The 23,401-nt window shown below is 38.4% G+C and overlaps 1 protein-coding gene across 36 annotated transcripts in view; it reads right to left on the bottom strand.

Annotated features, from left to right (window-relative positions):
• Window positions 1-907: 907 nt before the first annotated feature.
• The window catches only part of NRCAM (neuronal cell adhesion molecule), a 138,045-nt gene continuing 115,551 nt past the window's right edge, over window positions 908-23,401 (bottom strand). For 33 of the 36 annotated variants that reach the window (XM_083399357.1, XM_083399381.1, XM_083399374.1 and 30 more), the window contains 3 exons: window positions 21,552-21,683; window positions 18,329-18,407; window positions 908-3,371 (listed from right to left, as the gene is read on the bottom strand). In XM_083399357.1, coding sequence (XP_083255483.1) covers window positions 3,134-3,371; window positions 18,329-18,407; window positions 21,552-21,683 — 449 coding nt within the window. In that variant the 3' untranslated portion in view covers window positions 908-3,133. Of the gene's footprint in view, window positions 3,372-9,244; window positions 9,307-18,316; window positions 18,408-21,551; window positions 21,684-23,401 lie in introns of all 36 variants that reach the window. The other 3 variants (XM_083399367.1, XM_083399384.1, XR_014502069.1) reach the window with 2 other exon arrangements.

Here is a 23,401-nt window from a genome sequence, read left to right as displayed (position 1 = left end):
CTCTTCTTTAAAAGGGCCAATTGTTGTAACCCCAGTAAAGTCAAAGTCCTCCTTAAATTATACCTAGAGAAATATTTTTCCATTCCATGCAGCAGTGTTACCACTGAATACCAAGGTGCTATACTCTGATCTTAGCTGAAAGATTTGCTCTAAGCAATTATCAGGACAAGGTGTACATGGAGGGGGTCAGTATATAAGAGTTATTTCCCAAAATGGTCAATAATGGCCCCATGTGCCTGGCCCCACATAGCTTCCACATGATTCCTTCATCTTCAGTCAAGTCTGCTCTGAATGATTTCCCCAACATCCCATATAGTATAATTCCTAAGGGAATTATGGGAAATGAAAATGGCAACTGCGAATGGGAGCTTTCCTCTTACAGCTCTTATTGGAGGGTGGGAAGATCGTCAGAATCATGGATGGGGAGGGAAAGGTTAAGTCTCTCCTATCTATGTACTGCGGTCCCAATGACCAATGCCTCCATTTTTATTTTAAAAAACCCTTAAGGTGCCTCATAGTGATGAATTTAGCATCACCACTAGTTTAGTGCCATAGCTCAACATTTTGCAAGCATATTGCTATCATCTTTTTTGTGAGTGAGAATTATAATATGCAGTTCCTGATGGTTGAGCCTGGCAGAATAACTCAGGAACACATCTGCAATGTGCAATAAATAGAAAACTATTTAACACCCCATCACCCCAAATCCCAGAAAAACACAAGAGTGGCACCTGGGGGGGGCAGGGAGGGAAAAAAAGAAGTTCCACAAGGTTCATCCACTGTCACCTGTTAAGCCTATAATTAATCTATTTTTACCTTAAGAGTATAAAAAGTAGAATATTTAAGGCTAGGGTATGGATGATGATAACAATCTGTTCGCTATTATTGCATGAGACTGAACAGCAAGTGAAATTTTAAAACCACATTTATTTTAATACAAAATGTGTTGCACCATTACAGAAGTAATCTCCTCTGTGTATTTTCACATGCATGGATAAATTTAGCATCTACATTTAATTGTAAAATTACACTGGTCTCCAATACTGTTGGTAAATCTTTGTAGGAATGTTTTATCCTTTTTTGTGCTTTTTCAATCAGTGCTGCATAACTGTTTTCCAGCTCTAAGTGTTGCCATGCTTATAAGGTGAGTATTTCAAATTGTGCTTAATTTATACTATAAGTTAACCTATACTATAGGTCCCATAGTATATGCATCAAAGCTGCAACAAGTGTGCTGTGATTAAGTGAAAAGCAATAACACAACCTATGATGATATTGGGTGCAATCTGTCAAGTACTGCTGCTGTGCCACCTCCATCCCTTAAGGACCTGCACAAAAAATGGATAGAAGTTACACAGTAGCAGCCTAACGACCATGTTATCTCAAATTTTGAATTACATATATTTAGGTAGATGCTTTAAAATACCATGCACTCTGTTGGTTAGAGTACTTCTTACACAGTACAACAAAAGCATTTTCAAACACCTAGAAGCATATAGCATCTACACTTTAAGTGTATTTACAAATTCAACAAAATATCTACATATAAAAAGCTTACTTAAAATTAAACTTGATGCAAGTTATGAAAAACCAATTTATTGGCAAATGAAACTGAGCATTCCTTCAACCATAGGTTGTTATATAAAATTTCATATTTGGAGGTAACCATTTCTGTGATGTTGATTGTGTGTGTGTGTGTTTGCAGAAAACATTCTAACAGATGATAGTGGTAATTTATGACTAAACTTACTTAACATTTGTCAAATTTCACTTGAATGCTGTGGCTCTTGAGTAGCAGCTTCATGCCAAGCATAATGGTAAAAGCGGTGTCAGAAGGTCTTGGACTTACTGGGAAAGGAAATGTGCTTTTGTGAGCATGGTATCTTAGAATATCATGAGCTTTTTTTGTGTTTCCCTGTGTTAGCAAAATATACTAATTCAGCCATCTTTGTGTAAACTGCATAAGGCCATGGAAGTGTTAAGTTGCATTAGCTTGTCTATAGTTTATCTCCAGAAAAGAAAGAAACTTTAATGAGTTTTATATCACGTAAAAACGAACTCTTCTGTACCTGTTGAACATATCTGGGAATTTAACAATAATTAAATTACTTTGGCAATGATGTCAGTTCATTAGTCATATACTATTGTACCAGCTTACTGAGGTGCAACACAAACCGCAGGGAGCATTTCCTTCACAAGTTCCATCAAAATGAATCGAATTGTGAATTTTGAATTTGCAACTTTTCATTTCAATGCTACCTTGCACAAGGAAAGTTCCCGATTGGTTATGACCAGCTACAGTACATTATTGAATGTACACTTATATAAAGGCACTGAATGTATTTTGCCCTGTACGGTTTCTGGAATATTTCTATATCATTTGAAAATTTCACTTCCATAACTGTATAAATTCCAAAATGCATTTCAATGCATGTTGTTGTACATCCTAAAAAAAGGAAAGATACAATGTACATTGGATGTCAAACACTGTGCTGCAGTAATACTTGGATTAGAAAGGCTACAAGAGGAGCAAAGAGCAGGTATCAGGATCTCAGTAAGCATCAGCAAATGCAAGTATCATACTTAAAAGTCATTTATCAATCATATACTGTACATACTGTTCCTAACTGTCTTGCAAAAAGACATAATGATATCTAGACAATTAAGTCACCAATTTCACAACAATGTCCACAAAGACATTGAAGTTCTATATAATACTACTATAACACTCTGACAATGAAAATGGGCTTCATATCCAGGGATTCAGTTGAGGACTGCATAACGAAGTATCAAAACCATTTTCAGTGGCATAAACTGGCTTTGCCCGGGACGTATGCAGCGCTTCGCATGCATTATACTGTACTTTTCGTTATTCTTAGTTGACGTTGCTCTTTTTTTAGTCTTGTAAAAAAGCAAGTATCTGTGCAAAATGTTTTGCATTCTGAGTCATACTAACATACCACTTACTGTTATATAGTTTAACAGTTTCACCTATATGTACTTATTACATAAACACTTTGCCATGTAGAATATTTGTTTCCTTCATGTCCAAAAAGTGGGGGAGATGTACAAATGCTTGAAAATAATAATAATGGAAATGTAGTATGAATAGGGCAAGAGTTCTTTTTTTCAATTAGACAAATGAATTCATTGCGTTAACAGGTGAAGGAGCCTCAGAACTTTCGTTCCCTTCTGCGGGTTCTTTCTCTTTTTTACCACTGTATTGTCCAATAAAGGAGCCATCCTCATTGAACTGACCATTAACTCCTTCTCCATAGTCAACTAAACTATCATCGCTGTCCTCTTTTTTCACAGTCCTGTCTGAAGGTGTCCTGCTTCCCTTTTTTAGAGGCTTGTGGTCATCGGCATCACTGAAAAAATAAAGGGTTTTTAAGAAAAAAAACTATTAACATATAACTTAGACAAGGTGTAAAAACAAAAACAAATCATGCATGCTGGTTTTTGAAAAGTATGTGTAGTCCCACAGTCCTTTAGTAAACTCAATCACAGGGTGAAGACAAATTAATACAATGTATGAATACGTGGTGCAGTAATGGTTTAAACGCAGGATTTCTCCAGCGGTGGAAGTGCGTTTTCCCCACCGTGCAAGGCTTCACAGTGACAAATTCAGGTCCCATTTTTGAAGCAATGTAGAAAAAGTTGCAAGCATTAGAAAGGGCCCCTTGTTCTTCAGATATGAAGCTTATGGTGTGCTGTGAAATTAGTCTGTTAAAACTTTTTATTCTCGATTCCTGAATATGAATGAGGAATGAATTTGATTAAATGGAAAAAAAACAAACAAACCAAGATTCTCCCCAGTATTAGAAAAATACAATAAACAAAGTGTTGTATTTGGAGCAATTTGTTACATTACACACACCAGGCTTGAAATCGATAACCTTACCTTTCCAGAGACCTACATATTCCATTAAAAGGGTGCAGAAGAAACAAATGAAAACAGCCTAAGAAGAAAAGCAAAGTCCATATCCTGATAGTGATCAGTGTTTAATTAAATGAAAACCAGATCTTAATTCACAACATCTTTAAATCAAACTTGCTATTTCAAGAGTGAATGAACATTTTGGAAAGAATTGTTAGCAGCTGGAAGAAATGGTTTACACTCGGTCTTAGCTTTTGCTTGAGACAGTATAGGTAACTGTGTACGAAGGTGGTTTTGCTGCCTGGAGCATATCTCTCTCAATGGAAATCTTGACAAATACCATCTGCATATACTGAAGGGACATGCAGCAGGCCCTAATTTCAGCAACTGAGCAGATATGCATACATGGCTAGCAATCTCCACAATTTGGGCCACAGTGCCAGGCAGTAAGCAGTGGTCCATACCAGCATCTTCCTAGTCCACATGCAAAGAGGACTGTTTTGCTAGAAGTTGCAGACAATGCAGCTTATTAGCAGTATAAGAACAGAACCATACTTTATCAGACTGGGTTATACACATTTCCACACAGCAGGACCTCATACCATTTTATGCCACATGTATTTTCCATTTCAGTATCACACCATTAGCATGGGAAGTAACATCATTTGTGGCATCCTTGTGATTATTTCCTGTACATCAGGGGTGGCCAATTCCCAAGAGACTGCGATCTACTCACAGATTTAAAAACTGGCAGTGATCTACCCCCTTTTTCGGGGTTCAGGTCAAAGTTGTTGAACTTTTTTGGGGGGGGATGAGGAAAGCCCCATTTTTGGGCGGTGCAGAGCAAAAACGTTGAGCTTTTTTAAGGGGAGCCAAAGTTGTTGAGTTTCTTTGGGGGGAGCCAGTGATCTACCACAGATGTCCAATAATCTACCGTTAGGTCATGATCTACCTGTTGGACGTGCCTGCTGTACATGATGCCGAAAGGTGAAGGACACAACCGTGTGGAAATGGCTTCTGCACTCTACTGTTAATGTTATCAATCAGTCCTGAAATTAACTATGAACCCGGGTGAGATGTTTGTTGATGCTCTACGTCTGCGTTGTCTCTGCTTAAAATCTTATCATACCTCCCTACCCACTTTTATCATTGTCTACATGACTAACAGGGACTACCGCAGACTGTGCAATCTGGAGGTTTACCCTATCGTGTATCCAGCTGCTTGCTTGTGCCCATCTGACTTTTCATACAGACATATCTATGGGCCACATTTGTGATTTTGTGTGCAGAGCCATAGGTGTGCAGGGTATGAGGATTTCCCTTTCATTTGAAGTACCCATCCTGTATTCCTCCTTTGGCACAGCCCAGTATATCCACCGACAGCAAGGTTAGTTCCCTACTGCATCCAATCTCATCATTGCTTTGTCCTGCCACTATAATCTGGTACTCCTCTGAGCCTTCTCTTGTAACCTCCAATATCTTTTATGCCCATCTGCTACGCAAGGTTCAACTGTCTGGTTTAAGCATACAGTAAGCCCACAGCTTATGCACATTTAACTTGTGTGCATTCAGCTTTATGCACTTGGCAAAAAAGATTTTTTTTGAAAGGGGACAGGCATTTGGGCGTGAAATCCTACCTGCCACTGAACCCATATGTTTTGACGATATGTGATTTTTGCTTTGAAGTGATCCCTGAAACAATACCCCACGTAAGTTGCAGGCTTACTATATTGGAGAGATATTGGGTTCTCTCTCTCTCTCTCTCTTTACAACAGAATGTTTAGACTACTCCAAACTCATCTCTACTTGCAGTGTTTGTGAAATCCTTTCTATCAAGATACATTATCTCATGGGCAGATTCTGCTGTTTCTTTTCTCTTAGGGGATATATCCTTGACCTTAAGATCTCAGACTCTGTTCAGTTAATCTCTCTCTTGCCTTCTACAAAGAGAAACTTCAGAGCTCCCTTCTGAATTTCCAGGTAGCAAAAGAATTATGCGTTCACTCAAGAGTTGTCAGATTCTAAATGTAGATCAAAATAATCCTTTGAATCTCACAATAAGCTGTTTGTGATGTATCTAGAAAGGAAATTTGGCAGGTTAGACTTTTGTCCCACAAAACATCATTGTGTAGCGGGGGGGGGGAAGGTTATTTGAATCCATCTTAAGACATTCTATTTTAGAGTGGACCATAAGATAATTTCCAACCAGTAACATACCAGGAACAAAACTGCATGCCTCTTCATATGACGCTGGAAAATCTCTTAGATTCCCTTTTCCCAGTCTGACCATGGCACTACTTAACTGTTGGTGTCAAAGACTATACATATCTTACACATTCAATATGAATATTAACTGAAAAGTACCAAAGCAATAAACCCATTTAATTTGAAGAGCCCCAAAAAACACTAATGGAGGCATGGGAAGAGAAAGCAGCATAACCCCAATTTGTTTACTCAGTTCAATAAAACTTACCCCCTATTAAGCATGTTGAGGATTGCAGATTGAATTTGGTGCGGAACATCAGATTATTATTATGGCTGCAAACTACTTGTTACAGCAGCTTGAAATAAATTGAGGAATATGAGTTTGTTTTGAATTTCTGAGCACACATTACAGCAATTTCAGGAAAAAATGTTGATTTCTATTCAGGGAAGCACTATGGAGATTTCTTATTCAAGCTATGTATTGCAAGCTCAGATATGTGTCTTTCCCTTCCATTTCTCCATTTATAACAACAGCACTCTAATATATGCATTAGACAATACTGTATAATAAGATGTAAGCTCCCACATTATAAAATCATGAAACCAGCTTTTCACTGCAATTATATGCATTTTTGTTCAAAATGATAACAGCCACAGTGGTTATTTTTAACACACTGGAAATGTGTTGCAAACAAAGATGGCTGTGTCCCTTGAATATTGACTTGTGTTTCCCCTCTGGCTTGGTTCTGCATTCCCTAGACTTGAGTGAACATTGTAGTTTCTTTCACTTATTGGAGTCCAGTGGATTTCCAACTCTGTCTTCCATTACTTCCACATTTATTCTTCATTCCTAAAGGCTTGTTTCACAATATGCATTGGCTATCTTTGTAACAAAATGGATGTAATCTATAAATATTATTCAAAGGAAACAATTATATCTTTTGAAATTTAAAGGAAATACAGTTAAACTAGAATATATAATTCTCCCACCAAGTTATAAAAAAGACAAGTTACCTCTCATTGTATTGCATAAATAGGGTGAAATTACAATAGTTACACAGACAAATTTAAAACCAGCCATAGCTCTTGCATCTGTTTAAAATTAACTATTTCCTTTAACTTATTCGACTTGTCTAACATGCATATTGCAAGAAACAACAAGAAGACACATATATTTATATAAAAAGTACACAATATTGGGTCTGTAGAGGGGGAAGATGGTATTTAAGTGATGCAAATGTAAATCAAGACACACCATAGAAAATATCTAGACTTAGTCCAAATTAAGCATTTTGAAATCCCATTTCATTTTAATAGGAAGTTGAGTATGTGCCTCTACTAAAGTAATAGTCATCTGTATTGCCTTCCTAAGCAATGAAGAGAATATTAACTATTCCTCTGGATTTCTGATCTGGTAAGATAGACTGGATGAAAAGATGACAGGTTAGTTATGATAATGTGTTGGATCCAAAGTTTTAATTCATTGAAGGAAAGAACCAGGCGAGGAATGACACATCCTAGTGAACGTAGAATTGGTGCATTTTATGGTGACTTTTGGAAAATGTGAAAGGAATTTAAAATGATATTTAAATTTAAATATATTAAACTAAGGTTGGGGGCCACTTTTAGCCAGAAGGCAGGATGAAAGTAGTTAACTCTTCACAGAGTGACCATTTGACATTAGGCACAGGAGAGGTAAAGCTCTGACTGTAAAGAAACAATTGAGAGTTCACTCCTGATTGTTTCTTTGAAGCGGCTTGACCTTCGGTGCAGTTTGAATTTGGTGTCTTCTCCTGTCACACTGTTGTCAGATCAGATACATCTGGGAGCAACTGGGATATCCCAGTGCATCTGATCCCTGCTGAAAGCAGTGCAATGTAAGGCACCAAATTCAAATAGTGATGAATTTAAGCTGCAAATGAATTTGATGTTGTTTGTAGCTGTGGCTTTATCAGTCCTGAACCTGATGTCAGGTGACGGACATATGGGCATGGCTTGGCCAAAACAATCTGGTGGTCCAAATGGGGCTTGATGGACCTAATTAGGCCTACAGGCTGGACATTCTCTACCATTATCTCAAACGAAATGTTAACCTGATAGATTTCCTCAGAAGTCAAATTAACATGTTCACTATCATTTCTACCACTGTGATACAGGTCTGCATCACTGAAGAGAAATTCCTAAATAGAATCACTCCTGTGATGAAAAGTCATGTGTATACAGTGGTAACTCTGGTTACATACGCTTCAGGTTACAGACGCTTCAGGTTACAGACTCCGCTAACCCAGAAAAGTACCTCGGGTTAAGAACTTTGCTTCAGGATGAGAACAGAAATCGTGCTCCGGTGGCCTGGCAGCAGCAGGAGGCCCCATTAGCTAAAGTGGTGCTTCAGGTTAAGAACAGTTTCAGGTTAAGAACGGACCTCCGGAACGAATTAAGTACTTAACCCGAGGTACCACTGTGACAAACTCACACTTGTGATTTATTCTCAGTAATAATAAAAAAGGAACCCAAGTGAATACAACAAATTAAAATTAAAGGGTGATGTGCATAGGTAATCATACTCCGAGAATAACTAAGTTAACTATCACCCAAGGTTTTGTATTATGCATTAAATACAAACATGCACCTGTATACACATTAACCACAAAATAGAAATGCCACCTGCGAAATAATCATATGCATTCACAGATCCAAATATTTCTGAGCTCTCCTTTTTTCTTTTGAACACTATGAATATATCTTTTGATTTGTGTTTCAACGAAATTCACAATCACCCACCAAAGACAGATCTGGTTGGGTGGTATACCGTGAATAAAGCACAAAGGGTTTGAAATACATAATACCTTTCATTGCATTGTTGTATCCTATGCTTTGTAGCACAAAATATTTGGATTTAACTGAAAAAACTATACATACTATTTTTTAAAAGGGGATCAGTTTTCAAATTGTTTCAATCTTGTATTTATTTCACACAAAATGTTTCAAAAGTAATGTGTAGTGGCACTAACTTCAGAAAGCAGTTTTATTTATTACCGTAGAATACAGGACTTAAAAAAAAATTCAAAGAAATAAGTTCTTTTCATCAGTTTCTCTTTCATTCTTATTTCTTTTAAGTTTATTTTACAGTTATAATCTAAATAATGAAAAAATACTTACACAGCTGGTTGCATTGTTTCTGTGATTTTTCTATATGCTAGTAATGATGCAGAGTCTAATGTCTGTATAATTAAAAAACAAACAAGAACAAAACTGCAGATTTACACGAGTGTGTGTACCTGCACGGAAGTGGACACTGGCGTGAGTGCACAGTTACAGCATATGCAAAAATCAGATTTGGAAATTGGGTTCCCTCGGTCTTTTGCACACTAAAAAAGGACGTGAAAACAATGTTCCCATAGGGATTGCAGCAAATATATAGCTCAGGAACCAAGGGAGCCCCCTTTCAGTGAGTAAGGAACATTTTCAAAGCAGCACAATGTGTGTGTGTGTGTGTGTGTGTGTGTGTGTTTAGAGGGGGCCAGATAAATAAATTCAAGATTACTAGATGCTGAGAAACAGGAATGGTGGCAGAGGTCTCAACTGAATAAGGCTGAGAACTAAGTTCTATCAATCCAATTGAATGAAGAGAGAATAGTAGCCATCTTGAGAGCAGATACCAGGAGTTAACTACCGCAGGCTAGCAATACGTTCCATAAACTGGATCAATGGAATGAACGTTTATTACATCTGTCAAATATAATGTCCAGATGTAAAGAAGAACTGGAGATTATTCCTCTAACAATTGTGCAGAAGAGGAAATGTCAGCAGGTGAAGCTGCTTTCATACCGATATGCCGAAGCAACTCCCACTGAAATGCCTTCTTCTGCGTAACTAGTAGAAGGAGCAACTATCACATCTGTTTCTGGTCACCTGAGAAAAGTCAAATAGACTGTGTGCACTGGACTGACTTCTTCTATGAATACTAGCTACTTTAAGCTGCAGAGCTAAGATAGGGCTCTCACGCATGCAGCAGTGGCAGGTTTCCCCCCCTGCGATGTCAGGGAAATGTGCAAAGCTTGGGACAATGCAGGAGAATCCCCTTCGCACATAGTCATGAACATCTGACATGCCATGGCAAAGCAGGAACAAGTGCTGCTAGGGTAGCTTCCCAATACTGCTGAATTAATCCAGGAGCCATCCAGATATTGCCAGACTCCAGCTCCCACCAGCCTCAGCCAGCATGGCTCATAATCAGGGATGATGGGAGTTGTAGTCCAGCAACAACTTAAGGGGCTACAGATTCTCCATTCCTGCCCATACAAAGTCACTTGAAAGTAAGTTCCAATGAATGTTGACCACAAAAGAAAGGCATTCTGCATATGGTTAGGAGTCTTGATGATCTTTTAAAACACTGCTTGAGTTGAAACTCTGCACACACTCAGAGACACTCTATTCAAGGCACCTAAATGTACTTAAATACCTAAATGTATTTAGATGTCCTAATCTGTATCATTCACGAAAGAATGTGAAACACCTTTTGCCATGGCACAGACAGAAATAAGAGAATCACGTTACCAAGATGAATATTTATTAGTCGCTTTACGCATAGAAATGACTCAAAGCGACTTACAAACGCAAAAGAAATACCAAAACCAATTGCAATTGGCACAATCAATAAAAACCTAAAGAACAAACTTGTCTATACAAATAAAAGCAGATCCTGCCACACCAAAAGAGCCATGGAAAGTGTCTTCAAAATATTCTATAGATAGGAATTTAGCGGCTGAATTCTAGATTTTGCCTTTAACTCAAAAGGGATTCCTTCCAGGAATAACACAATATCACTTACTCAAGTATGATATATTGTACAAAAGAATGTTCTGCTCTCTACTTCAAGATGGCATATTCTTTGCCCTTCAAATTTGTTAATGTATATAATTGTTAATGTACCGGTATATTGAAGATGCACAGAAAGGAAGATGTCTCCCAGATATATCCTGGGAGGAGAACCAAAGTCTTGATTCTTACTGGAAAATTAATGTTAATTTGTTGCTGAGAAATATACTTCAGAACCAAGATTGATTGTGTTGTTGTGAACTTTAAAGAGCTCCACATTAAGGGTTGGGGCTTTTTGGCATTTTTACAGTAGCGTTATTTCTAATGATGATTTAATATAATACCAGGAATGTTCTCTTTTCCTGCTTAGATAGCCTCAAAACCTATACATTTTTTTTTAATTAAGTGACTTCCTTTGCAGATGAATATTTACATACTGAAATCTTTGAAATTAAGATCAACAACTGAAAAATATCCTTCAAAACTTAAAACAGAATGTTTTCCCCCTCCTCCAAGTATATCAGTAAGTAGCATGAATACTGGAACAATTACAAAGAAAATATGGATTGTAGGATATATGAATTTTATTGTCAGATGAGGCATTACAATAGCAAGTTCGCTCCAGTACTTGCTATTTACAAGTAGAAAGTCAGTTTTAATAAACTAATAAGTTGAGCAATGTTTAAATGAAGTTTTATATTACATAAGAACATAATTCTAAAAGTTGTATTATAGAAGGTGATATCTACACATCAGAGTAGAACAACTGAAATTAATGGAATTAATGTTTATTTCAGGGGGTCTGTTCTGAATATATCACCTGTTAATCATGTTGTGATGTATCTAATTGTGGCCCTTCCCTGATGGAAGCTTCTTTGATTTAACAAAGACTTCTGTGAATTAAAGAAGGTATTTTTCTGCCAATTTCTCCTTTCTCTTGCAGCCCTGCCCCCCAGCAGGACCTCCCATGCTGTTCCAAAGAAATAAAAAATTAAAATGTCCCCAGACCCTCTAGAATAGTCTTGGCAACAGGGGACAGGAGGCAGAAAATCAAAAATCTGTTCCCTTGCTGTTCTGTTTATGGAAGCCTCCACTGGATCAAAGTGCTTTCCTTCAGTGGAAGAACAGCTCTCTGGCTAAATTAGAACTTCCCTCTTTTTACTTATACATAACCATTTTCCCCCCTTTACTGTTATGAGTTTTATGAAACAAATAGCAAACTTGAAGGTGATGGATGAGATACATAACAAAGTGAGAAGATGGCTGTAAAGGGCATAAGTAAACAGAAGCCAAATAATATTTGGGGGTGAAACAGAGCAGTAAAAGAAATGCATCAAAAAGTTTTACAAATTCTTAGTAAACTTTGTCACATCATTCCAACGACATTGCATTCATTACCTGTTAATAATCTTTTCACTTCAGGGGCAGGCAGATGCAATAACGAGTCAAAAAGCAGAAGGCTGGTTTGTCTGTGCATGCACCCATTGTGCAGATCAACATGCAAAATAACTCAAAATATGATTAGCACTATATTCAGCTAAAAAAAATCACTGGAGCAAGAAAGAATACAGTAACGCACATTGCAGTGGAAGGGGAAGGAACTTGGTAGGATATATTGAGTTGACTGGCAGCTTTTAATGATGGCTCTGAGAGCACAACTGTCTCTCACTTCAGGGGAAAAATAGGGAGATAACCAAAATTATTCAGTATGCACTACTTTTTCCTAAATGCCTTGAAGAGAAAATGATCTCATTGCTCTGATCTCATCCTAATTCTTAATATAAAGAATCGGAATTCGGTTATGTTGGTATGCTTCCAGTATCTACAAGATGCCTAAATCAATGGGACCAGAAGAGAAAGGAAATAAAGGACCAATTTTTGACATCCCAGAAGTATAAATTTTATGCTGTAAAACAATTTAAAAGGCCTTCAGGATAATTACAAATTTACCTTATCTCACTAGGGATTTTTTTTGATAAATTGGCTTCAGTAGGCCTACATTATTTCAGTTACAATCAAATCACTTCCTATGAAATAAATCTCTGCATTGCTTAGCTTTTAGTAATATCTAGAATATGAAGTGTATTGCAAATTTTCATTTTAACTACAAGTAGAAGGTCAACTTTTTTAAAAAAAATAGACAAAATGTTTTAAAATAACATTTTTACAAATGATTTCCCCATTGTTAAAACAAGTAATTTTAAAGGATATCATTCAAGGTTTTTCAAAGCTAAGGAAAAGTACCCCTTCCTGGATACTGAGACAGATACAATACTAGGTTTTTGACTGTAAAGCTCAGGGTATCCTGGGGTATGTCATGCATAAAATTTGCATCAGATTTACAGATAAAGAAGGTTGTTTTGAGGTTCTACAACTCATAACTATTTGGCTCTTGAGAATGAAACTCCTAAAGGTGGAATTGCCAGAGTGCTGGTCAAACTCTGAGATCACAGGGCCCCTATATTACTTGAGTAGCAGGAGAAGGAGCCATGCTGCAGTGGTAATGTTTGAAATGCTAATATAAGAATATGTTCAGGATTGCAGTGTTGGTTTTCTTGTAAAGGTAGGATATACTGAATTGGCTGGCAGGTGTTATTGGTTTAATTTTTTAGTAATGCACCACTTTGCGATTATACCAATATGAAATGCATTTTCAAATCAGTCTAAAGAAGCAAGCGCATGTTAAAAATATTCTGTGGCAATGATGGAAGTCTGTCTGGATATGAAGCACTCTTAGATAATAAAATGGCCCAAGGGAATACAAGTCCCTCTGAATCAGTTTTACAATGCTGTTGTATTATAGGAACGTAGGCACTGGAGCCACTCCCACTGTGATGAAATAACTGGATTATCTGGACTAACAACATATGACCTGGGAACTTTAGTTTTCTTAAATGATATAGGAATGGTTGGTTAATTTCTGCCAGAACTGTTGGAGCTAAGAAGTGCTGGGGCTACTATTTTGAACACATTTTTAAATATAAGGGGCAGGCGACCCCTTTGTGAATTTTATGAAGCCAGAAGTCAAACTCTACAGAGCGACTTTAAATATTGTGCTGGCTGAGCAAAACAGAAAGTACTAATTAGATATTTATGATTATGGTAAACATTCATCTTGTATACCTCAGTCTAGATCTCTCTCTCTCTCTCTCTCTGTGTGTGTCCACTTTGAGACTCCTATATCCCCTTGTAAATCGGGGGGGGGGGGGATGTATCCAGTATGGATAACAAATGACACAGTTGGTTAAATAATCTACTTATTCCCCTAGTGAAAAGAAGGCAATTGACCAGAGACAGCGAGAGTGATACTGAAAGAGTTTAAAACTGATACTGCATTTAAAATTGATCAAAAGAAGAAACCATGTGAAATAGCTTCTTATTCCCCTTGTGTCATCTTTTTATTGACTGAAACTATTTTTGCTTCCTGGAAAGTGTTTATGTCAGAAGTCTCCTCTTGGTACATTTGTGACTTCTTTGAATGTTATACCCTTTCATATTCATGAGATGTAAGGACTGCAAACCTTTCCCTCTTTTTAACCTAGTGGGGAACTGATAGGCTGTGTGACACCTGTGAGGATAATAAAGAAAAGAAGTGGAACAGTGTATTTTCCTTTGCAGCTGTTGGAGGGATTTCTTCTGTTGGGCATAATCTTTGAAAACCTGTCCCAAGCAATCTCCAAATAAAGTTCCACCACAATATGGTAGGGATAACAGCTGGTATTTCATGCCTAGGTCCAAGGGCCAATGACGCAACCAGCTAGCCCTCCATGCCACTGTGAGACATGCTATGTTTTTAACTGTGAGTTCAAGAGAATCCTGGGCAGCATCTTTAATGAAATTAGCTGCAATTCTACACAGAATACGTGTTCTCCACTTGCTTGAAGGTGACTTCAGTGTGCCTCCCCTTATTGCTTGCTCCTTTTCCAGCCAGGCTAATAAAGCCCTAGACGCATAGGCAGAATAAAGGGATACCCTAAGCTGGGCTGAAACTAAGCTGAATGATCTCTTGATCATAGCCTCAACCTTTTTATCAACTGGATCTTTGGGGACATAGCCCGCAACTCCAGAGAAGCATGTCTTAGCATTTCCACTAGCTGCTGCAGTATCTATCTTGGGTATGGTCCCCCAAAACACAGCTTTGTCCACTGGAAGAGGGTACAGTTCATGTAGAATTGCTGGAGCTACATGTCTTACATTGGGCTTATTCCAGATTTTATGGATTAGCTTTTGAACAGCTGAATGAACCGGAAGGGATTTATCTATCATGCTACTTTCTTCAGACTGTTCAGTTTTGTGGTGTTTTAACTGTAGTTCTTTCTGAATATGCTTGAATAAGTAGTTCTGAGTCTCCATTTTGAACCTACGTATGGGCTCACTATCCTTTTCTACTTCCAGTAAGGAAGCAAATGATTCTTCTTCATTCTCAGGAGGCGACTCATCCTCCAAGTCACTGTGAAATTTAGGCTTTTTTGTAGAAGCTGAATTTTTCCCCACACTGTCCACAGATTCAGGTACTGATAACTGGCAGTGCTCTCTAGTTGCTTCATAGGAGGCCACAGTAACCACTGTGTGTAATGCCTCAGGGTCCATTATTGAAGAAGGTCCAGCCTGCATGGCAGAAGCTACAGCATTTTTGGCCATAGCATGGGTATCCTTCAAAATGGTAGTAGTTTTGGGTAATACTACAGACGTCATTAGTGAACTATTGTCAGAGTTGGAGCAACTACAAGCAATACTAGGAGCACCAGAAGGTCTTACCTTCTTGACTTGGCCCCTGTAGTTGTCTTCTGAATCTGAGTTGGGGCCTATTGTGTGGTTGAACCACTGTTGTGAAGAGGCCGGGCCCTTGGTGGACCTTTGCTGATATGGGGGATGCTGTCCTACCTGAGAATCTGACTTTTCATCCAGTTCTGTTATTTGCTGCCGCAGAGTGTGGTATCTAGAAACACCCTCAGGCTGCCGTTCCATTGGTTTATTTTTCCTCCGACAGAGTGAAGGGGAGATGGAATTTACTTTTAAATGCTTTGGAGAGTTCCTGACTCTCCTGTGCGAGGTCTCTGATCTGGTGATGAAGGACTGCTCTCCTGACCTTCTAGGTAGGTTGGCTCTCTGAGACCACACAGACACTGCTTTGGTAAAGGCAGGGTCTGCTTCGGGAAAACGAGTGACATCGCTACATTCTCTCTTTCTTCCTTTGTCCGTTTTCTTTACTGTCCATGGAGACATGGACCTGAAGTGATGAAAAAAGTTCAAAATACTCGAATTCTTGGGGGGGAAATGAAACAAAAGCAAAAAAAAGTTTCCCTCAAAGACACACTGAATCACATTTTAGAACTGCCTGAGGCAGCATGAACCAGGAAAGTGATTAATGGTAGCAATGCTGGGCTGCACAAAAGTTACAAACACATATTCCGTGATTTGAATATTTGCTTGCATCTGCTCTGTCTCTAAAGAGAAAAGGGGGGCAAATCCTATTATTACCTGTGAATGCCGTAGGAACTTGTGTCTAAAAAGAGATTTTTTTAGCAAAATGAATTAGATGAGCGACTTCTTAAAAATATATATAAAATCTGGTAGTAAAGATTCATGCAATCATTTACTTAACCGTACAACTAACTGACGATGGCATAGATGATATCACACATTAACATGCTAGTTGTTTCAAGACATAGACTGAAATCCTGGCTTAGGTCCCACATGATAATAGATTTGATGATCACATCTAGAACTGAGTTGCCCAACAAAAACTCACCAGAGAATTGGCATAATTCTGCATACTATGAGGTAGTACGGGAATAGAAAGCTATCATAGGTACAAGGTAGCATTTGAATAATTTCCCTTTGTGAACAATTCTGTCACTACTTAATTGCTTTAGGCCAATATTATTAGCCCAAATCTTTTATAATTATTGTTACCCAGCAACAATGAAGTACAAAACCTAATCACCTTTAAAAGTTCCTGCATTGTAAGTGCCATAGAACAACACAGGACCTATTCTTTGGCATTCAGAATCATACAATACACAGCTTAGAACAATTAAATGAAAGACTAATTTCCTATAGATAAAAAGCTACAAAAATATACTGAACTCGTTAAAAATGACAATTAGAGCACTACAGTACATGACATACAAGAAACAAAGTATTTAAAATGATACATAAACATATCTTAAAATATGATAGAACGCACAAACAAAACACAAAAGGCTAACCTTTTAAGTAAATCATCCTTTCTTGTTTAAACCAACACTGGAGTAAAATGATAACGCTTTCTTTGAATTATATTGTATATTGTTATTACTAGTTTGAATAGCATGCCTTTGTGAGGCAAGAAATACAGCTAATTTATTATTCTTATTATATAACAATGAACTGGCTTTGAACTTAACAAAGTTCAGCTAATTTGAAACTACCACCTAATTTTTATCCATTCAAGTTGATGATTTTTACCCTTCATATATCACTTAGCTATTTTTTTCCCCTACTGTTGAACAAGATGCCTAGAATTCATCTATGTTTGATTATTACACTACCAAGACAAAAAACAAAATCTGAGTACCGCTGAAGTCAATTATATTTTTTACTACTAAGCCTGGATACAGGACATTCATATATTTTGCTTTATTCCTGCTTTGAAAGGAATAAGGCAGAAAGATTAAATAATAAGTAAAAATAAAAATCACACATGCACAAAACTGCCCCAAAATCACAGTGAACACTGGAAGCAAATATATGAGACATATGAATGAAGTAAAACCCTGGATCCAAATTTGTTTTAAGTATTCGGTTAGCAATACTGCAATTTGGATCTGTATTTTACATTTCTGGTTGATCATAACGTATGATCTTAAGATTTTCCACATAGGTTGCAATCCTTGCACTCTTACCTGGGGGTAAGCCCCAATGAACACAATGGTACTTACTTCTGAGTAAACATGCATAGGATTGCTCCGGTAGATTGTAATCCACAGAGGCTGTGTGGGAACAAGGCTACCAGAAGACGATGAGACATGGGGGGAACTCCACAACTTCCTCTAGAAACAGTCCTACAGCAGTGGAGATGCTGCCATGCCTTGCCATGCCTTATGTTACGCTTTGCCACGATTACTGCACCCACAGAATTTCAAATTTCCCTTACAGTCAAGTGGATCATTAACTATCAGATATGTTGGTATCTATGCCTGTGAATTGCCTTGCAATGGTAATGGCAGTGGGGCTATGGTCCTACATCAATATATTTGTGGGTGACACCACATGATATTCTTATTGTTGGTGAGACATCATGTTTGAGGATGCTGAGCTGATGAAGCTACTAACACCTCCAGTATTGAATACTTCTGAACGGTGTGGAGCAAGTGTTAAAAATAAGTAGTTCTCTTCAAAATCAAGCAGACATGACCAGTATGATTTAACATAATTGCTTACCTGTATTCGCCAAGTGTTCCGTCGTCTTCTTTCATAGGCTGTATTTCTGGGTCACCATGAGCATCCTCTTTTTCTTTCACTAAAACATACAAATGAAGGATAACAATTAGCAAGGACTGGAAGTGTGATGCATGCCAACCCTTAGTGGGGTGTGTGCTTTCTGAAGGACCCTGTGTGCTGCAGCAGCTGTTTGTGGTTTGAGGACTCGATCTCTGCTTTGTGGAATGAAGACACTCCGACACAGAGTATAAGGTTAATGGGCAAGAAAAGGCTACAAGTTTATTGATTACAGCAAGTGAGAAGGTATTGGCTTAGGCATTGGACCACGACAGATTGACTCCACCCACTCGGAGAGGGGTGAGCCCAAAGGGGGTTTATTCACCAGACGTTGGAGCCTGATGATGCTAATACAACTATATGCTCTCCCTTGATGTCACCGAGGGTCGTGCCATGGCCCCCCGCCACACAGGCATCAGACAGGATCCACGACCGCCAGATTCCTTTAACGGAATACCCAAATTTGAAGGGGTAGGCGATGGCCACACCTAGCCCTTCCACACACCATCAACACATTCCGAGATGAGAAGGCGGAAAATGAGGCGGAATGGCTGGTGCAGCAGTAAGTTAAACTGCAAACCACACCCCCTCCAAGCCGCCCAGTTGGGCACTTACCTGTGGGCGTGGTGCACCAGCCAGGTGAGTGGGGCAGGGGGCATAACGTCCCCTGTGTGACGCAGAAATCGCATCCCGCCCACAACATCTCCCCTCTTGGAGGAGGAGAGGCTTTGCCAGTCACCTAACCCTTGCAATCTCCATCTCCTACTGCAGTTATAAAAAGGGAAGGACTGCCTTGGTGTAATCCTGGAATCACCCTGGAATCCAGGAGAGCATTGCTGTTATTAAGGATAAACTGGGCTGCAACTATATCCATGGAACATAAACTATATCCATGGAACATTTTGTCTGCAGACAAAATGCTGATCTTCATCATAACACACAGCAACTTTCTTTTGGGTTGCATCCTGCAAAAGCATTTTCTAAAGAAGCCTCTACTGCAGAAACAGCAGAAAAGAGGTATCTGGCATTATTTTAGGCTTTGTAACTTGAAGGAGTTATATCATACTTCCTTTAGCTGGTTTTTTATGTTTATATTCAGTTTTAGTTGAAGTGTACTTGTATGTTTGATTTCCATGTAATTTGTTTTAAATCAAGTTCAATTGTCTTTAGACTAGTTTTATTATCATCACCAGTATGAAAGGAAGGAAAAGGTCTCACCCACCCTCAGATATGATTAATAAACCCAAATCTAAATAAAGTAAAAGAGTTGATGCTGCTTGTGCAACACAGACCATGCCTGCCAGTTATAATTCCAATAGTTAATAGGTTTGCATCTTTAGTGGACACTAATAGGTCATATCAGATCACTAACAATACCAAGTCTCCAGAACAAAAAAATACAGAAGCTCCTTTGATGGATAACCCTATAATAAGCCTCATTCCGAGCCCAATAAGTGTGGGATGCCTTTGCCCAGTGGTACTGTGGCCCATAGATTGCAGCAAAATACTCGGCGAGGTTTTGCCCAGTATCTTGTTTGTGTGGTGGGCTCATGGGAAAACGCTATAATACTGCCTGAGCGACCCTCTATCATTAACCAGTTTAAGAGTGGGAAGACTCCAGGGATTGACTATACCCCAAAAGACTTTATAAAAGTAAACCAGCACTAGTGAATACAATTGGTGGTTGCCCTTCTTATTGCAATAAATAGTTCTGGTATGATCCCTTCCAGTTGGAAGAGAACAAGCTAATGACCCAGGAAACTATAGACTTAACTATTTTCTATTAACTATGGGGGAAGTTATACACTAGGTTCCTAACCAAGATTTAATGTTCTTCCATCCGAAATGCTTTGGGGAAGGTATGTTGGCAAACCTCTTTGCTCAAGGGTATGCCCTGTAATAATAGACTATAGAATATGCCCCTCTGTTTTGTGATTTCTATGCTGGAATTCAGCAGCATACAATTGGATCTTTACAGAAATTCAATTTTATGTTAAATATCCAATGGAAGATACAACCCCAAAGATGTCACTGATAGAAGCTAAATTTCCATCAGTAGCATGAGAAAATGAAAACTAATTATTTGAAATTGGAAGGACTATTTTCAGGGTTGAACTCAAGATTACAATAGTTCTATATAATCGCATTTATGTCACACTTTCGAATCTGTAATCGCTGCCAAGTTAAATTGCTTCAAATTCTTAAGATTTCACAAACATCCCAGAAATAAATCTGAATCAAATTACAGAGCCAAAGAGCAGGACACGTAGTTCTCTACTCCCAGTTTCTTCCCACACTGTCAGGGAACTGCCATCAGTGCCAGAGGGAGAGAGCAAAATCCAGAGGGATTACAGAGAGCGTCCCGGGATTGGGAGAGGCAGCCCATCTTTTGGGGAAGAGAATCAGCGTAGCACCAGTGGAGAAGGGGGGGAGATGGGGGAAGCAGCGAGGCGGACCCATGACTCCTTGCCGGGGACCAGCGATGAGACTAGAGGTCCTCCGCTGTCTACACCCTCCTTGCGCAGAAGGCTTTCGCGCAGAGAGAGTAGGAGAAGACTAGGCGTCAAAGAGCTTCTTTGCTGGAAGAAGTTTAAGAAACGCCCACTGACGGATTCTGCCAGCGATTGAGACAGCCACGGGTCAGTGGCTGTCCGGCCAGAAAAGGTTCACTCAGGCAACCCAGCCAGGTGTTTGCACCGGCTTACGCATGAGCAACCCCTAGAACCACTACACACACCATATGGCAAACTGTTTTATCTAATATTGCAGCTCTGCCCACGTGAAAGGTTTCCATGCTCGCAACAAAACTTCTTTTTCCTCTCATGCTGCCTCTAGGCCTCCACATACCGTCAAAATCAGTCCCAGAAGGTTGGGAGACCCTCCAGATTTTGAGGAAATCAGGGTGAGGAGTGGAGACAGAAATCCCATTGCATCAGTAGAAGTCTGTTTGCTCAGCATGGATAAAACCCAAAGTGCCTTTCAAGGCAGTTTGTGATATGACCCAGGGAATTATTGTGAAAAGATTTATTTTATTTTATTTTATTTTATAAAACCCAATCTTTTGGGTTCCTTGATGTAGTAATCTTGATTTGGGCAATTAAGACTAGAGAATATATTAAATGTAAATAGAATTAAATATTCAAACTCACAGTGCAACATATCGTACCTGGATATTTTCCACCTTTATTTCTCCGTATGAAACAAACTATTAGCAAAATCAGGATGAGAAGAGCAACTGCGCACATAAGACCAATGAACCATCCTTGAGTAGCAATGTCAACCTGCCGGCTTGCCTTTGCTAGAAAATGGAAAAGGATTAATTATTATCCCCAAATATCCATTACATTAGAGTAATTTCACTCACAACCATTCTGTAAAAACATTCAATGTATTAATTTTGCATCAGAAGAATGACACTGAAAGTGGTATCTAAGAACATTTGACCTCAGAGTGGATTTGCAGCAAGGTTAATAAATGATGCTCAACATTATGCATTTGATTTATTTAGCATGCTTCACATGTCATGGATCTGTAATATATGCTTCTTTAGCATACTGCTAGCTGATATATGGAGGTGGCTATGGCTAATATTTTTATAATGCAAAATTTGGAGGAAAGTCATTGAGCCCATAGCTTTGTGCAGAAAGGATGCATAATTTTACCAGCAAGATTATAGCACATTCCTAAAGCAGATTTTAAAGTCAATGATGACAGTCAAATTAGTTCAGTCAAGCAGGTTCCTACACTTGCTCATCAGTATATGAAATTAATTGATCTGTGGAATTAAGCAGCATGATCCACTTGAAGACATTACTTATGCACAGTAGATTCACCTTTCTGCAAAAGGAAGTGCAACAAGATTTCTGTGTAGATATTTACAAGGTTCACAGTTATACTCTACAGGATTACTGCACTGTGGTTTTGAAAATGTGTTCTTTATAAAAATAAGAGGTGATTACGGTAAGGTCTGGGGTTCTTTTATAAAGTATCTGAAAAATAACCTTAAGCACCAACATAACTAGTGATTAAAATACATAAAACTTTGAATTTCAAATGAATATATTAACATTTTATTATTTTTAAAAGTCCATTTTCTTAATAGAGAAACCTGAAATTTTCCAAACATGCAGTTATGAGGAATTAAGTTTAGGGTCAAACATTAAAGGAAGACATGCACATATAACATTCAAATGTATTCTGAAATTTCATGCCAACTAAACGAAACACTCCATGCATAATGTACCAAATATGTAACAAGAAAAGACAGTAACTTACTTCTGCAGCTTCTGATATTCCTTGCATACCAGGATACTGTTTATCCTGCTAAGGAGGACGCATTTCTAAAACCCAGTTGATGGAATCTAACTGGTACCCTTGTGCTTTTGATCCAGCAATGCCTCTGTTAATGGATGAGCTAGAGAGGAAATTGTAGCTGTTTCCTCCTTTCCTCTGCTCCTCTCTGGAGCCCATTTTTAGATGTACTGGAGGCTACAGGGATAAAATAACCACTATCACTTTTCTTCCATTAGCAGATACATCCACTGGATCAGAAACACTTCTGTGAGCACAAGGGTATCAACTGGATTCCTCCCAAGTTTTTTTGTTTTTTGTTTTTTACATTAACTTTTGTAGTTGTGTTGCACAAATTGTTTTCTTTAAGCACACTGCTAATTTCCCCTGGTGAATACAGAAGCTGCAAGTACATAGGAACGGGCCGCACTGTGCTTACTTAATATGAAATAATGTCTTATCATGATGAACAAGAACTCTTTCAGAGACCACAAACATGTTATGTAGATTTGAGTCTAATCTGGGGTTTCAGACCACCCCCCTTGCCTTGCCCCATTTTACCTCCTCATATTTATTGTCACTAAGCAAGAATTTAGATGCTGAATTATTCCATTTAGTTTGAGGAATGAAAATTTGCTGCTTTATTATGGCAATGTAATTATCTTGCCATGCTTCTCTTCAGTTTGGCTTTCTCTGCATTTCCTATAAATAAAACTCAGGAAAATG

Source organism: Podarcis tiliguerta (genome assembly GCF_965153285.1).
Source record: "Podarcis tiliguerta genome assembly, chromosome: 10".
NCBI classification, from domain to species: Eukaryota; Metazoa; Chordata; class Lepidosauria; order Squamata; family Lacertidae; genus Podarcis; species Podarcis tiliguerta.
Note: the sequence above shows the minus strand (reverse complement) of the source record. Positions and strands in the feature narration are given on the sequence as shown.